The sequence below is a fragment of the Phaseolus vulgaris genome, chromosome 11 (genome assembly GCF_000499845.2).
Source record: "Phaseolus vulgaris cultivar G19833 chromosome 11, P. vulgaris v2.0, whole genome shotgun sequence".
Lineage (NCBI taxonomy): Eukaryota > Viridiplantae > Streptophyta > Magnoliopsida > Fabales > Fabaceae > Phaseolus > Phaseolus vulgaris.
The window spans coordinates 50,187,111-50,205,985 of record NC_023749.2 but is presented as its reverse complement, the minus strand read 5'-3'; the positions used below and the strand labels follow the sequence as shown (position 1 = coordinate 50,205,985).

Genomic DNA, 18,875 nt, shown 5'->3' with positions numbered 1-18,875 from the left:
TCTACTCACTAGTAGAAAACAATTTCTAAGAAGTAGAAAACAAAAAATCTGTATGAAAATCATCAACAACAACATAGACCACACTTAGCATGTAAATTTGGATTATTCTCCTTTATCTTCCCAAGATATCAAAGACCAATGAAGCTCACACTCCTTGCCTAAACCATGCATTATAGATCAATCCTTCCACAACACTTTCCCTTCTCTTTCGTTCTCCTCCAACATTGTCATCAACCACGCACCAAGACCACCAAGAACAAAAGGAGATCAAGAATCAAATGATTACCCATATTGCAGTTGATCAAAATCAAAGGAAAAAGATGAATGAGTACCTTGTTGTTCTTTGATCCATTTTTCTATCCTTTTATGTCCAAAGGATTAGTCTAAATACCCTTCATTTCATATTTACATATTACAAATTATATATAGGCGAATGGAAGGACAAGAAATGGAAACAAAAGTGATTACATCACTATTGTTATTCGATTTATACTTCTTTGAAATGCATGTTTCAGTGATGGAAACAATTAAGAAGATTCAAAGACAACTTTCATGGGGATGGGAGACGGATAGAAGGAAAATAACATGAATATCTTGGGAAAAGGTCTGTGAATCTAAAGAGGAAGGTGAGTTACGGGTAATACTTGTTTAACATTGCATTAATAGGTAAATGGGTTTGGTGGCTAAAAAGAGTAAAAGATGGTCTATGGAAAGAAATACTAGACTCTTAGTATGGCGTGGAGCGATTTAAAGAATCAAATAAAAAAACAACAAGGCCTCTCTTTGGTGGAGGGATTTGAAAAAAAAAATGGAGCTAGAGGAGTGGGAGAATACATTTGAAGATAACATTATTTGGGATATTGGAGATGGGAAAGATATAAGATTTTGGGAAGACAAGTGGGTAGATAATGAAGAATTTAAAGTTAAGTTCCCAAGATTATTTTCCTTAACAACTTTCAAAGGCGCTAAGTTAAACCAAGCTGGAAGTTTGAGCAATAATGTATGGAGTTGGAATCTAAAGTGGAGGATATTTTGTTTGATTGGGAAATGAATCAAATATCCCAGTTGATGCAATGTTGGAGGGTAAGCGATTGATTAAGAAAAGAGAAGATAAATGGTTATGGAAGGAAGAACATACTTCAACCTACATTATTAAATCCACATATATATATATATATAATATTAAGAAAAGTGTTATGTGGTGAACATAGGACAATGTATGAATTTTTTTGGAAGGTCGAGGCTTTACCTTTACCACGAGTAGTATCTTGGAGGGTGCTACAAAATAAAATGGCAACAAAGATATTTTTTTAGGCGAGGGATGGTTATGGATAGTACTTTATGTGTAATATATTGTGAGGAAGAGGAGACAACTAATCATTTATTTTTTACCTATAGGGTGGCTTGGTTAGTATGTAATACGTGTTATTTATGGATTGATGAGGTTTCAGTGTTATACAAAAGCACACTTTCTTTACTTTAGACTGTCAAACTTATCAACATATGGAATAGAGTGTGGTATGTGGGTTGTTGTAATAGGGGAGATTTGGAAACAAAGAAATAAGGTTATTTTTAAGAATGGTAGAGTAGACCACTTAGAGATTTACAAGATGACACAGTTAAATGCTTGGTAGTGGATTATATGTAAGGAACATTAAGTAGATTTTACATATTTTAAATGGTGTATGGATCTTATAGTTTGTCTGAAATCTATGAGAAAGAAATGATTTCCCACCAAAGGACCTCACAATTACGGTGATAATTTGACATTACTAACTTTTCTTTCTAGATTTTGGTCAGGGAGCTAGTTTAGTTTACAATGTAGGGGAAGGGCAATGGAAGGTGATTATGGAATATGTATATTGACTTATTTTTCTTTGGTGATTATAACTTTAGTTTTGATAGATTAATTGGAATGTTGGTATCTCGACTTATGTATAGTTAAACTTTTTGAATGTTTGAAGGTTGATATGTAAAGAGGGATTGATTTTGGGGTTTGTAGGCTATTTTTTGGGATGATGGGGTAGATTGGGGGGTTTTTACCCTTCTAAATATTGGATACATTCTAATGTTTCTCTTGTATATGGGTTTGAACAATTCTTAAATATCTAAATTTATTCATTAATAAAAAAAACTAGTTAAAAATAATATAATTTTAAAAAATTATTCAAAATCACAATACATGTTTCAGAAAATGAAAAAAGTACAATATAACTTTAATAGATCAAGATTTAAATTTAAATAACTTCACATTTCGTCTTTTCTATAAACATGTCTTAGTGAGTATTATAGCCCTTTTTCAGTTTTATTTTTTGTTAATCAAGTTGGTACGTACAATTAGCTTTTGTAGAGTAATGTAACTTTTATTTCATTCTTTTTGCCTTATTTGTGCTTGGTGACAGATGTTGAAGAGTATAAGGGAGAAAAGATAAAAGTAATTAAGTTTACGTAATATCTAGAATTTGCCTGAAGCACCCTTTTATGCATTCTTTTAACTCTCAACAATCATGAGAATATCAACAATCATGAGAATAGAAAAATGCATTAGTCTTCAAGGAAGAGAAATGGTTAATTTTTAGAAAACTTTCATGACAAACTTTGTAAAAGTAATCATGGTTCCTAAGAAAATAATCAAGAGCAACATCATGCATGGATTGTGATGTGATTTGGAATATTTAAGAAAAAGATTGCTTTGGATTATGTCTAAGACAAGATATCAATACCTAACTTATATATATATTAAGAAAAATAATTAATATACTTAATCATATTAGTTTTTTTCTGTAATTGTAATGTTTTCAAAATTATCCTTAAATGAAGAAAGAATGAGACCATTCTTGACTTTTAATAATTACCATGTATGAACTAAAAAACGAAGAATATTTTGATAAAAACAGTGTACTATAATGAAACATATGGAGGAAAAACTATGGCACATTTTTTTGAATTTGATTTATTATTATAAAGACATAGTTTCACCAATTTTGAGGAGAAGAACATGAGGTTGGAAATGGTGAATTGATAAGCAGATAGCGTAGAAAGGAAAAAATGGAAATGGTCCATTGAGAAATAAAGAAGGTAGAAAGACAAAGAGTGGAAAAGTGGTCCTAAAATCTAAGTCCATGAATGTTGAGAAAAATGTTGAAGAAAGCTCAAAACCCTAGAAATGGGTGACTCAACAACAGTCAAGGTCAAACTGGTCTCCACATGGGACCACTTTCAAAGTAGCCAAATCAATGTTGTCGCTTATCAACCATGATACCATCTTTTCTATAAATTCAAATTATATATATACATAGAGAGATTAATAATTAATCTCTCAAAATATCATTTAAGAAATTAATCTCTTTTCACACAAAAAAAAAAATTAAGATCAACTTCTGATTATATGATTAAGAGATACGATTATCTATCAACAATAGATATTGTAAATAAATATTGTAAATTTATAAAGTAAAAAAAAAAATTGTATATGAATGTTAATTTTTTTTCTTTCTTTAATAAAAATACGTGATAATTGCTAAATACGCTTAGTTACTTCAAATATGACGGTTTAATTTAAACTAACAAAATTAAAGTCTTTTTTTAACCATGCATTACTAAAAAATTATAAAATAAAAATTAATTTTAGAGATAAAAATAATTAATTATTATATTGATAAAATTAAATATTAGACTAAAATAATTATTGAAATTTAAATTAATTGATAGTCAAATAGTTGGTAGCTAAAATCTTGATAACTAATTAAATATCAATTTAAAAACTATTTATTAATAATAGAAACTAATTTAGATACCAATTTTTAGTTTCTAAAATAAAATCTAATTTAGTTAATACATCAATTAATTATTTTTTTAATAATTAATTTTTTTTTAAAGATTCTCTTGTAGAAAATGAATAAATAGAATGAAATAATTTTAAGAAAATATAAACTTTTATGATGGTTGTTTTCATTAGTAATATATTAATTCTTATGGTTGTAATGGTGATCACAAGAAGTCATGTTGTAATAATACTAAAAAATGACTTAGAAAAGACATTGTGATATATAGTGATAAAGTATATTATTATTCATTAGGAAGAGAGAGAGAGAAAAAAAAGTGAAAACTAAGGGTAGTTATAAAGGTGGTGAGAGATATATAGAGTATAGTATGGTCCCCAAAGATGATTGTGGTGATGATATATAAACTATTCATCCATGCATGCTCTTTTACCAAAGTGTCTCTCACTTTTGTGGTACTAGGCCACTCTGCAAAGACACCAAACCACCTTAAAATAACACCAACATGGCGGCACTTCTCTTCATTCAAACACCACATCATTCTCCCCGAAAAACAGCCTCACCTTCTGCTTTTCAACTGGCACACTGGTCCCACTTCGCCACCATTTCACAGACACACTCCTTCCTATTCCTCTTTTCATGCTCAACCCATCTTCACCATGTTTCTAAGGACATGTGAGGACAATCAAGATCATCCTCTTCAGATCACACTTTCATCTTTTCTTGTTTCGATTGCTTTACAAGGCTAACTAATGTCTTATCAACATTGTTGTTGCTTTTCAATGTTTTTTCACATATGTAGTACTGAATAATAATGTGTTTTTGTCTGTGTAAGAATGCATGAGTTGGAATTTTGTCTATTCTACTGTTGTTTTACATGGTAGGAACTGATAAATTACTGGTATAGCTGAAAATTTAAAATATAGTTTTACTTTATGCAGATATATAATATACTCTAAGTTTACAGATGAAGAAAAGAAAATAAAAACTTGTGAGCTTATTAATGAATGATTTAAAAAAAATCAATTTCGACTCTATAGTATTTTTTATAGATTAAATGTGTTTTTAGTTTTTTTTTATAAAAACTTTCATGTTAAACATCATTATGAAACTTGTTTGATTCTTCTAAGTAACAATAATTATTTGTCTCCATACAAAAATATATTATTGAAAAAGAAAAAAAAAATGAAATACAAATATATATGGGACTAAAATATTAATGAGTTATGATTTTTATTCCTGTAATTTTTTTCTTTTATCCCTATAAAATATGAAATTATTGATTGAAATTCTTATCAAATGTGTTTTGGTTTTAGTTTTTGTAAAAAAAAATATTTTTTATTCAAATCATTGTTTCTAGTTCATTATTCCTTCTAAACTAGATAAATAACATTTATTTTTATGTATTTTAAGATTTTATTTAAGTATTTAATGTTCATTATATCACAATATTATTATATATGTGTTATTTGAAATTTTCATTTGACTTTTTATTCAATACATATGTAAATAAACCAATGCCATATATGCTAACGATCAAAATTGATTTTTAATTTTAAAGTGACAAAAATAAAATAAAGAGATCTACCATACAAAAATTCAAAACTCACTTTTTTATAATATAGATTAAAAAATTAAAACATTATTTTATGAAATATCACAGTGAGGAATATCCCCTTAACCACCTGTATCTTATAATGTCAGAATTCTTCACAAGATTTAACTTAAAAAAAAATATTTATTATATGGACAACACAAACCACACACATTATCATTTTAAATAAGTAAACATAACATAATATACATTGACACGAGTAAAACAGGATTTGAATCTCTAAAGAGTAGAAAAAAAAATGTTATTAGAAGATGAGACCTTATAAAATATGTTAGATTGATACCATTAGAAGTAATATAATTCACAATTATATAATGATTAATTAATAAAAAAAATATGATTGTAAGGCTGTAATTATTTAAAATTTGTAATGATTATATAATAATTGATATAGAAATTTTCTTACCTATAACTGTTGGAGGGTTTACATAGAACACCTTTAAAAGTGGAATGAATCACTGCAACTCTTGTCCTTGCAAATTTGTCACCATGGATAATGTCATCATTACCACTATTTGAGTACTTGCAACCATCTTCCCTAATCGTCACAAAGAGTTTTTCACTCTTCTCTTGTTACCAAACCCCTTTGGAACTATTAAATACTTCATGCAAGGTTCGTTTTCAAATAATAATTTTGTGTGTTTGTGTATTAATTCATTGTTTAAACAATAATAATATTATGTTTATTAAATGAAATATCAAAGACCCGCTAGTTTATTATACCAAATGGAGATTCTTGATTGAAAATGAGATCTTAGTAGTTAGTTTGAGAATCTCTATGTAGAAGTTGACCACAACATTAGGAATATTGTGAGATGGCATGGTGTACTTTTGCTAGTAGTGTATCTAATAGGAAAAAAAAATAGATATATACTATATGTTTTGGCATACATCAATAATAAAAAGAATTGGGGTCATTAGATGCTTAGTTAGTTATGCATATTAGGTCCTAATGGATGTTATATCATATTTCAATGGATGTTTAGTCAAAGGATAATTTAGTCTCAAAGAATTTGTTGAAATTTTGTGAGTATCTTCTTTCCCAAAGTTAGGTATCTTCTTTCCCAAATTGTGAGTTTTTTCCTACTTTTATCGAGGATAGGATTCTATAAGTGTTTATTCTTAGGGTTTCCTCCTATAAGGAATCCTAAGTAAAAATTGTAAGATCATTTTACTACACTTAAGCATACTAGAGAAAATATCCAATTCTCCTAAGAACACATATGACTCCAATCTTTGATTTGTGGAAGTTCATATTTAGGCCTGATGCAAAATCAAAACACCTAAAAATTGATTTGATAGAAAAGATATTGTGTTGGCTAGGCTCACACATAATTAAGGTATCATCTGCAAATTGTAGAATATTGACTTCAACCTCATCTTTTCTTATTCTCATTTCTTGTAATAGTTTTGCTTTTACAGTTTGTCTTACTAATCCTACTAAATCCTCCGCCACTATAAGAAAAAAAGGAAGGTGTCATAGGTTCTCCTTGTCTCAACCTCCTGTTTGGTCTAAACTCCTTAGTTGGGCTTCCATTAACAAGTATAGACAGAGAGGTTGATTCCATACAACATTTCACCCAACCTATCCACTTATCAGTAAAGCTCATTCTATACATCATATGATACAAGAATTTTCATCTCACTAAGTCATATGTCTTCTCATAATCCACCTTTAAAATTACCCTTCTCTTCCTTTGCCTCCTTAACTCTTCTACCACTTCAATGGTCACTAAAACACTAGATGTCCCTTCCTTTTTAAAAAAGTCGATTGGCATTCATTTATGATAGCAGGGAGAACTATCTTGACTCTATTGACTAGATCCTAAATCCTAAATCTTGTATATTGCCCCAAATAAAGAGAGAGATTTATATATTGTTATAACTTTATTGAATCAAATATTTAAGTACCAAAGAAATGAAGAAATCATTACAATCCCTAAGTATTTTCCCTAACCGCCGAAAATACTCCACTGTCCATATAATGTCTAACTTCATGCTCTCTCAATTATTCTTAATGAAATTAAAGTTAAATCCATATGACATTGGACTCTTAGTACCATCACATTGTCAAATAACAATCCTAAGTATCGATAAAGTTAATAAATACATATCACTTGAATTAAGTAATTAAAAATATAATTCAACCTCAATTTATGTGTACACCTTTTAGAAATTTTTACCCATAAAAAATCATTGTTATGAATTAAAAGTGTTATAGTTGATTCTTATAGTCTAATTTTTCACTTCATTGTTCTAAACTTACAACTCTTTAGGTTCAAAACCAAATTTAACATTCGCTAATGTTTTAAATTTCAAACAAGGCTTAAAACTTTTGTTTTAAATTTATCCAATATATCCATCTAATGATTCTAGTATAATGTGTGTATCAAGTTTTTGACCATCATCATCAATCACCAAATAGTTACCAGTGATTCATTCATGAAGAATAAGATTGTTTAAAATAGTAACCAAAAATTCATTGTTATTTGGTGAGAAAAATCTTAAACATTAGTATTTTTTCCATAATCATGAGAGTTCATATATACTTAGTAAATTTATCAAATACACAGTTAGTATTGTAAAAAAGAACTACCTAGTTAACAGATGGCATCGACAGTGACCCAAGTTGAGACAAGTTGTGTCTGGTTTTCCTTCCCATCCGGATCATGCTATGCAGATTAACAGAAACCTAGAACATATTAACAGTAACAGTGGCATATGTTTCAGCATGTTATAAATCAATTATCATATTATATGCCAAGTGTGTGGTTGGTGTGTGGCACTGTCTTAACTCCTAGTTTACTATTTTCCAATCACTGTTTTCATCCATCATCATACCATCATACACGCAAAAATAACAATAAAATAAGAAAAGGTATTTCATTCATGATGTCATCCCATTCATTATTTAATCACAATTCTAAGTTGGAATATAAAGTTGTCATTTGTCAAAATATGATGTAACCTACATGTTTCAGCAATGTTTATACAGTAAAAGAAGACATAAACAAGTTTAAGCAACAAAAATTATTTGAAATGAGGATTTATAAAAGAATTTTTTTATTGGTATAATATTACCATCTATTTTATTTTTAGAATTTTTTATGAATAAATATAGTTTATTATGTATCATTTTTCTGAACATATAAATTTTTCCATTTTTTTTATTTTTTTTAATATAGTGATGCTTAATATATAAAAAAAATTATTTAAAAAAAGTTATTTGAAATGAGTACCCAATGAAAAATTTCATACTTTTAAGTAGTCAATCATTTTTATATCCAAGGTTTTTGTCTAACTATTTTTTTATTAACATTTTGACTTGGTAATTAGCATGTTAACATGACATGACACCAATATATTAGTAACATTGATTAAGCAATGTAATAGACACATCAACACATTAAGGGAAAGATTAAAAAAACTTTAAAAAAAGTTATAAATATTCAAAGCATTAACTTTTTATTAGATAAGATACTATTCTCAAATTTTATAAGGATTCCAAATTTATTTAAGCCATAAAATAATTTTACTATACTTCTATTCGATTTAAATATGTTTTTATATCTAATAAATAAATCACGTAATTTATTTTTAGTTTTTAATAAAAAAAATACTTTTGACACCCACTAAATAATAAATTATCAGTTCATTTTGAAAAATAACAATAAATAATGATATCAAAATAGAAATAAAAAATTTATATAAGTCAGAATTTTTTTTTATTAAAAAATAAAAGAAGTCTTGAAGTTTATTGAAAATCAAAAACTTATTTAAGTTAAGTAATTGTATGTCTTTTAGAAGTGATAAAATAGTTGGAGAATAATATATTTAAATAATTTCCCTATATTTTTGTTCCTATGTTTTGCCTTAATGTTCATATTTTAAAACAGCTTTTAGCCACAGAATAAAAAGGCCTCAATTATAGTTCATATATATGGTCCCAAATTATGAAATAGACATTCTTGAATGAGACAACACGTGATCAGCATATATATTGTCAATAAATAAAAGAACAAAAGAGAACTAACTGAGACTAATGGAACATGCAAATTAATATAATATATATATATATATATATATATATATATATAATGCAGGTACAATTTGAAGTACTAGATTCTCTAGCTGTTGTGTTAAAGTCTTTTGAATTTTAATTTTCTGATTAGAGTTATGAAATCTTTGATTAGGTTATCAATGGAACAATCTGTGTGCCACAACTATGTTACTGTAGTTCAAAGGTTTCTCACTTAGGCAATTACTTCCTACACCACCCAATTCTAATGGAAAAGATGAAAATGTCTTTAATGTATTATTTTTTGTATTACGGATGATTTTATATGAAATGGATTTTTGATTTTTTTTTTCTGGATTTTTATATCAGAACAAAAAAATTCGGATCTACTTTTTCGGAATGTATTATTTTTAGTTCTGGATTTTCATATCCGAAATAAAGGATATTTTTTAAATTTTAAAAATGTGTTGAGTGCAGGTTCAATTTATAAGTTAAGAAAAACTTTTAAAATAGCAACTATACAATTAAACTCTTGGACCATACCTACATTAGAGTCTAGTACTTATAGTTAGGTAAAAGTGGTTGTGCATATAGTGAATTTTTTTCCTAACTCGTAAAAGTGTCTAAAAAATTTCATACTCTTCACTTTCTTTATACCCTTATTGTACTTTATTATAGTAGGTTAAAATTGAGTCTTCTAATAGTTGGATTTTAAGTTCTATTTTATGCTTCCAAATTGGATTAGTTCCCTACCATTTATAGCAACTAGGACTTAGGCTCGTTCATAGGCAATGTCTTGGCCTATCACAAGCTAAAAACACTCCACCACCACCTTTATTACTTTGTGTCTTCAAAAGAAATTTGAGATTGAAGAAATGTAAAAAACTCATTCTCAAAACTTTACCCTCATCATCAATTGTCTATCATTTCTCATCCTTAATGTTAAGAAATTGAACTTTCTTCTCAACTTCGTCTACACATGCACCAAACTAAAAAAGTATCATGATTGACTCTCAATTCATATGTTTGGTGAAGAACATAAAAGATTATTACTCTGTAGGAGTGTTTAATAGTTTAGGAGACATTCAAACGTATGTATCAAATGATGTTAAAATTTTATACGGATTGGGATACCCTGAAGTATCCCTTTTAATTCTATTTATTCATTGATTAAAAAAAATATTATTAATGTTAAAATTTAATTGTTTTAGTATTTGTTTTTTGTTATTTCGTTTTTTAATTCTATTTTTTAACATTATAAGTGTGAGTTTGAATTGTCCATTGAATAAAAATAAAAAAAGTTGAATAATATATAAAAAAAAACTCAAATTTATTGTTGTAAGATTTTAGGTAGGAAGTGATGTTATAATCTCATATATAGATTAATTCGTACGCATTTTATTCAATATGTATCCACCTCTAAATAACTATAACTAGTATCAGAATCTGTTTCACCTTGGTGACCAAAACAAATTATTGTGGTGAAGAAACTGTATTTTTAAAATTTAATCCAAAAATCTATTACTAGTATCAGAATTTGTTTCATCTTGGTTACCAAAACAAATGATTATGTGGTGAAGAATCTGTATTTTTAAAATTCTATATATTAAATTTTAAAACTCCCAATAGTATTTTTATGTTTTGAAAATACTCTTTTTAATCTTTAACAATAACGTTAAATATGTTAACCTAGTTGGTTGATTTGTGTATCGGTAAAGCATTCCAATTCTTAATATATCACACTCTATATTTTAAAAATGTTTATTTCATGCATTTTAGGTTTTTAAAAATTTTGTTTTTTGGTCCTTTTTTAACTAAAATATTAAATAAGATAATGGACATTTTAATCAATTCGTTAACCTTTTAGTTAAAAAGCATTGAAATAACAAATTTAAAAATAAAGCACCAAATTGACATTTTTAAAATTTAATGTACCAAAATGTAAACGCGCAAAAAAACGAGAGTAAAAAGTAACATTTCGTAAAAAAATATATTTAAACAAGACATGAAATTAGGTCTTTAATAAGAGTCTATTTAAATTTAACAAGTGACTCAAGTTTTTTTTTAATAGAAATAACAAGTCACAGTAATAAAGATGAAAAAATAATAATAATAATAATAATACTATTATTATTAATATTATTGCAAAATGATAATAATAATAATAATGAAAATGATAATAGCTAGCAATAAAATATTAATAGTGATAAAAATAATGATAGTACTGACAATATAATAATAATATTAATGAGGATGATAATAATATAAAATTACTTGTTCTGATATAGATAATGTGGTTATAATGATGATACAATTAATGATCATGATAAATATGAAGACTATAGTAAAAATGATAAGGCAAGTTTTAATAATAAGGGTAAAAATGATAGTGCAAGAACCAGTGGTAGTGTTAAAGAGGTGTCTATTAAAACAATGAAATTGTCTATGATATCTAAAATGATGTATTTATACGTGTATATACAATTAATTGTCTCAAATGAACACAGTTATATAATAATTAATATATGATTAATGATGTTATGAACTTATTGAAATGTCTAATTATGATAACTTTGTCTATAAGATAAACGAAGATGATCATAGAAAATTATTGCTATATGATTAATAATGTCATTAAATTATTGAAATGTTTAATTGTAGTTAACTATTATAAATGGCAAATAGTGCTATGAAGTACTTAATCATATTTTTGTTTTGTTTGCAATTTAAGTACAATGTTGAGACTCTTCCTTCACATGAAAAGCCAAACAAACCACAATTTTTAAAATACAAGAGCTTTCTAATACAATCTTCATTATTGGATAAAATTTATAATCAGATTAAATAGAAAAGAGAGTAAAAAAGTTATCATATATATATATAAGCTGTTTTGCAAGAAGAAGAAAAATTAGTTTGCAAGAAGCAAGATCTACCAATTGGCTATCTCAGAATCATACAGTAGATACAATATCCATTTGAGGCAGCAATAAGAAGTTAAAAATGACTGCATCTAGCAATTAAGGAGTTCATAACATCCTATTCTACATCTAAGCAAAATACACTGAACAAATTACATAAAAACTGACAAAACTCAAAGCAAAAACACTGGCATACACATTATGATTATGACTCCACTGCCATCACAGAAACCGAGTCAGGTTCATGACCATGGACTCTAAACCGATATATACATGTGTGTGAAGGGCTTCCATGGTTGGATGTAAAATCGAGCCTTACCGTGTTGATGAGACCAAAAGCACCTGAATTCAGCACGTTGAATGTTTGAGCATTGCTCTTCTCAAGGTCATAAGTAAATTCTGATAGAAGATACATCTTTTCAATGTCTATTGCAGAATCAGCATTGAGGCCCTGCAGCCAACCAGAGACCCTGCAATCTTTAGGGGCACTTGATCTGTCATATGCAACGCTCTGTTCGATAGAAAAATTATCAGTACTAAAATTTCAAAATCTAAAAAAATGGATTCAGTGTAGCAGTGGCATGAAGATAAAAGTATGTTGATGCAAGAACATCCATCATAAACAAAATAACAAATAGAATTCGGAAGAAATGACAGGTTTAAATTATCAACAGCTGAGAATTTCTCGAAAGCAATATCATTCTGTTCAATGTCCACCACAAAAGCAACTAAAGGGTCATTTTACTTAATCTTCTATTTCTTGTTTTGATTCTGTTTTCTCACTTTTGAATTACAAAAGTACCATATTTTTTCAATCTATTTTTCTGCTTTTAAATATTTGTACAGGAAACATTGAAAACCATTTATTTGTTTTCTTTATACAAATATTTAGAAACAGGAAATAAATTCAAAACAAAATGACCTTTATATAACTAAAAAGTGAAAAGAGAAAATGAAAACAGGAAATAAAGTTGCAAGTAAACTTGTATTAGTGCTATTGTATTCACTTTTGGTCTTATCAATACACTTAAGAAATTACAAGGTATCCTATAATAGCATCTAATAGTCAATCTTAAAACACTAATTTGGGCCACAAAATCTACAGGAGATTGTTTGATCTGATGTAATCCTCTAAGAAAATGAATCAACTTCAGAAATTTCTTAGATATACACAAGAAAAAGTACTTTAAATAAATGTAACATATATCCACGTAAAAAGACAATATAAGTAGTCATGTTTATAGTCCCATTAAACATTATTCCCATCAGAAATTTATCCTCTTCAAATAGAGTAGCAAACTAAATAGATGCAACAAACAATATGCAGGTTAGATGAAAAACAGTAAAAATTGCAAGCAAAGCAGCCACCAAAAATGAGAAGAAAATACGCCATAACTTTATATTCATCCATGCCATACAAATAACAGATATACATATGATAAGATACAGATAAACAGCCATATTGGCCTATCTACGAATCAAATCATGGTATCTTTCACAATAATTCAATGAAATTCAGCCCTAATGACCCCATCGAAGGTAAAACCCCTTCTAGCAACTTCTAGCAGAACAGATCATCAGATCAGAGCCTCTTTAAAAAACTTAATTTGACATCAAATCGTCACTAATTCATTAAGTAAGAAGAACCCAACATCCATATTGATATTATGGGTTTCATCAATCAAAGCATTTATTTTTTCTTCAACAGAGATAAATGCTCAAATACAAAATGAGCCGAACAGTTTAGATAACTATCGAAATTCATCTCTTAGCATAGTTGATATAATTAGTTCCAAATTATTTTATTTTCTAGTGTCATGTCAATGTGAATAGTAGATGCAATGGACTGTAATCTCTTTTGTCCGTATCAGGAATGATTAAAAAATGCTCATTTGATTAGATCAAATAAAAAAAAATGCAAAAGGTAGCATTCAAAATGAATGGCTGCAGCACAAAATAGGATGTATGAACCCCTGTCGTTAAACGTGGCTCAATATCATTATCATAAAAAACAGAATTATTATCATACTCTCATGAACCAAAATGCCCCATTAATTGTTTCTCTAACTTGTTTGATTTCAAAATATAGAATATGAACTCCTAACAGCAAATAATCTCCCACAACATAATTCATCCCATTTAGCATTACTAGCATCAGTACAAAGAGGGAAAAAACTGTATCTTTTACAAACAAGTCACCCAGAGGCCAAAACTTCTCAACAAAATAGTTAAATCCATATGATGTATTAGGGGATTAATAAACTTAATGCATGGCACATCATCCAATTGAAAATTCATAACTGAGTTTGCCACAAGCAGAAAGAGAGCCATGTACATAAACATGAGATGTGCATAATATAAACATCTCATCTATTCTAATATTTACATAAATTTAAGTAACAGTACAAGAACACATTATATAGCATACTAACAGACTGGCATGCACACAACAATGTTTAGATTTAGAATGAAAATACATCACCTTTGCTACATGTTCCAAGGTGACAGCCTCGGGAATAATGGCAGTGCGCAGCCTAATCTGAACAAACCCTTTACTATCCTTCAAGGGGAAACACTGCCCTGGCTCGCCAAAGCTCGGTTTCAACATCTTCTCCGAACTGGGGTGGACACCATTTCTAACAGACTTGAACCAATTTCCCTTCCCCATATGATACACCTCTGAATGCTTCACCACCGCACCGCCGCCGGTGGCAAGAGCATAATCCAATCTCCCAAGTCCATCAGCAGCATGTTTCTCAATCTCCTTCTCAATCACTCCTCTCGCAAAATCTCTTATTTCATCCAAACCACCACCCTGGTACCCACCCCCCTTCACATTCCTCACTTCCTCAACAAATTTCTCAAACTCTTCCTTTGACAACCAATCGTCTCCTTTTAACTCGCTCAAATACCTCTCCAATTCCTCACTCCTTGCCTCCAATTTCTTCAACCCACTTTCCAAAATCACCCCTTTCTCCTCAATTTTCTCATTCAATTCCTTCCTTAACCCTCTAACCTCATCTTCAATCTTCTTATCCACCACATCAACTTGCACCTGAATCATCTTAGCAGTCTTCTTCAACAGTCCCTCCACATCCGAAATCCTTCCCTCGAACTCTGACAACCCGGCATACCCTCCAGCCTCTCCGTCGCCGGATTTCAACGCCACCCGCCGGAACAACTGAACCAACCCCGCAAGCACCACAAACAGCACTAAATTCTTCCCGAAAATGCTCACCACCGTTAGCCACCGCGGCTTCTCTGCCTTCACGGAGGACTTCCTCGCCCGCCGCGTTGGAACCGACAAGGAGTTCCCACCTGCCCCAACGACCTTCTTCGCCGGAGTCAAATCCCGAGGGATCCGGTCAAGGAGCGCCTCCCCGCGAATCGAGTGGTGGCTGAGGTCGCGCCCGGCGCCCGCAGCGCCTTCCCCGGAAGTCGCGAAGGTGGGGGAGGCGGCGATGTCGTTGGCCAGGAGCTCGATGTTGGTGGCGGTTTTCTTATCGGCGGCGAGCACCGGCCTCCGACGCGCCCCCGGGTTCGCCGCCGTGATGGACACCGTGGAAGCCGACATCGGAATCGTCGAAAACCCCCTTCTCAATTCAAACACCGAATTTGAAAATTTTTAAAATGTAAAGAAAAAATAAAATAAAAAAAACAAATATGGGAAATCAATGTCGGAAACCCTAGTAACGCGTGGTGGAGAAGAAAGAATGCGAGAGTGAGAAAAATAGAAGAAGAAATCAGAAGCGAAAGAGAGAGCGCGTGTTGTACAGTGTTTGTGTGGTGTTTTTATGAGATCTGAATAGAAGCAAAATGAAGAAGATGAAGGGATTTGAATATTTGTTCAAGCTTTACTTTTTAGCCCTTTTTCTGGAGTGTTATCAATTTTTGATTGGGAAGAGAGGGAGATGTTGAAGCGGGATAAGCAATTACTGAATTATTGGGCTTTAATTGGGCTTATCACTTGTTGGGCACTCTTTCTTCCTACACCTCCATACCTTCTTGTGCCTACCCCATACTAAATATGAAAATACCATTTTATCCTTTTTTTTCACCCCTTTGGATTTGAAATAATAAGCCTATGGATTATGTAATCCGGATAAATTCTGGATTACATGCGGAAGTCAATTTCATATTTAGAAAAGACTTCCAGATTATGTAATCCGGAAGCTAATAACACATTTGAAAAAAAGACTTCCGGATCACATAATCCGGAGCTAATCTTATGTATAAAAAAGATTTCCGGATTATGTAATCCAGAAGCTAATCACAAAAGACTTCCGGATTACATAATCCGGAAGCTAATTTTGAATCTAAAAAAAGACTTCCGAATTATGTAATCCAGAATATTGAAAAGGATATTTTTGGAATAAGAAAAATTTATGGAGGTGGCACAAGAAGGTATGGAGGTGCAGGAAGAAGCAGCCTGCTTTCTGTTTTGGCAATTTCTGCACCCAACATAATTTTAAATTTCTGAAATAAAAATTTGAAATTGAAAATATTACATTCTGAAAAAAATATATCCGAAAGAGATTATTGTGTTAAAAAAATAAAAAAACCAGAAATAAAAATTAAAATCCCATTCTGAATAAAAAAATCTGCAATAAAAAAAATTGTTATGGAAAAATAAATCCGGAAACATATTTCAGAAAAGAGAGTTCGAAATGTAATTTTATATGTATCCCATTTTATTTAAGGGTATTTTCGTCTTTTCATACTGAAATTGGCCACTTATGGTGCAGGGAGCAATTGCCTTCTCCTTTTCCACTCTATTTTCCCTCCTACACCTATTTGATGTTTAAAGGGGAGATTTCTTTTCGCAACTCATAGTTACTTCCTGCACCTCTATAAGATGCGTAAGAGACAAAAATATTCCAAGTATAATATAAACTTATTCGTGTGTTGTTGTGTTACCAATTGTTTTATCCATGACTTTTTTGAATTATATGATCTAGGAATATTTTGCATAATATAACCTAGAATTATTTTTTATAATTTTTTTAAAAAATATATAATTTGAAAGAAATTTCTGGATCTAGACATATCTTTTTAGATTTCATATTCTAAACTAAAGTTAAACAAGCTTAAAAAAGTAAATAATGAATACTCGCGATCACTAATTTTATCATGTTCTTCAATGAAAAATAATGAAAAAGCTTTAAAAAATAAATGATGAATACTAATTCAGCACCATTACTATCACACCTTTATATTTTTTTCATAGTCCAAAAGTAAATAAATTATGCAACTAACAATTTTTTAAAATAATATTTTTGGATTGTTTAATTTAGGAGGCACTTCCAAATCCATAAGTTTATTGTATATTAGATAATCTAAGTTAATTTTTTACATAAAAAATATTTTTGTATTGTACAATTTAAATTAAACAATTCAAAAGTTAAAATTGACTTTCAAATTATTATCCCGATGGTTATTTGATATACCTTTCAAGTTTTTATTGTATATTTCGATAAATTTCCTAATATATAATTCTAAAATTTTTCAGATTACACAATCTTAAAAAAAACTTTCAACCAAAAGATAAAATATAAATTTTCATATATTTATGGGACATATAAGAAAAATATCTTGGTAAAAAAAGAAATTTCCTATGGATGGGAGATTTAAGCTGAATGAAATATTTTCTAACTAGAAAGAATGTGATTCTTATTTAATAAAACATTAAGGGAAGTGAACATTTAATTTAAAATTAGAAAGAATTTAAGTATTATTTAAAATAATTTAAGGAGAATAAGTCTAATTTTCCTTAATTTTGAATATTTATATTTTAACTTTAAATATTTATTTAAATATAGCAATATTCATTCAATCCATAATTCAATTTTTCTTAACATTAATAAAAAAATGTAAATATATATTATCTAAAATAAGCGCTTGAAAAAAGTGCAAGTTTTAAAAACAATCAAACAAACATATTAATCATAATCTTAGATATGATTTCCTAAATTTTCCAACTCATCCATTCATTCTAAAACTTTTGAATTTGAATTAATCAAGTGACTAATAAACCTTGTCAACTAACTAATATATTTATATAAATTTTATAGTAAAAACTAACAAATGTGTCAGGATGGCCGAGTGGTCTAAGGCGCCAGACTCAAGTTCTGGTCTTCGAGAGAGGGCGTGGGTTCAAATCCCACTTCTGACATTTTCTCAATTTTTTTGTCAAATTTCTAATGTTTATATTTTTTTTTTCTTTTTATATTTTTTTAATTTATAAAATAATATTTGCTTGAAATTCTTCTGTTAGGTACCTTCATTATTTGCTCTCATGTGATGTCTACTATATGAAGATTTCATTACTCATGTCTAATGTGGGGAAATATCCTTTACATTTAACAAAAACGCATAATATAGACTTTTTTTAATCATAATTTGGGTTTTATAAATTCAATTAAATGATTCTTAAGTCAAACTAAGGTTTTTGAACTTAAGGAGATAATTTTAGCATTAGAAAAAGCAAAAGTAAATTTCATAAAATATCCGGGGTAGATTGTACAGGAGGATTCAATAAAATA

At 29.2% G+C, this 18,875-nt stretch overlaps 1 protein-coding gene and 1 non-coding gene across 2 annotated transcripts; one reads left to right on the top strand and one right to left on the bottom strand.

Annotated features, from left to right (window-relative positions):
* Nucleotides 1-12,327: 12,327 nt before the first annotated feature.
* Nucleotides 12,328-16,231, bottom strand: LOC137819740 (SUN domain-containing protein 1). Its single transcript, XM_068623704.1, has 2 exons — nt 14,816-16,231; nt 12,328-12,844 (listed from the first exon to the last, which is right to left on the bottom strand). Exons 1-2 carry the CDS (start codon nt 15,905-15,907, stop codon nt 12,539-12,541), a joined length of 1,398 nt encoding a protein of 465 aa, XP_068479805.1. The 5' UTR covers nt 15,908-16,231; the 3' UTR covers nt 12,328-12,538.
* A 2,190-nt stretch (nt 16,232-18,421) lies between these two features.
* Nucleotides 18,422-18,505, top strand: TRNAL-CAA (transfer RNA leucine (anticodon CAA)). The gene has a single exon. It is a non-coding gene; the product is annotated as a tRNA-Leu (tRNA).
* Nucleotides 18,506-18,875: the final 370 nt, after the last annotated feature.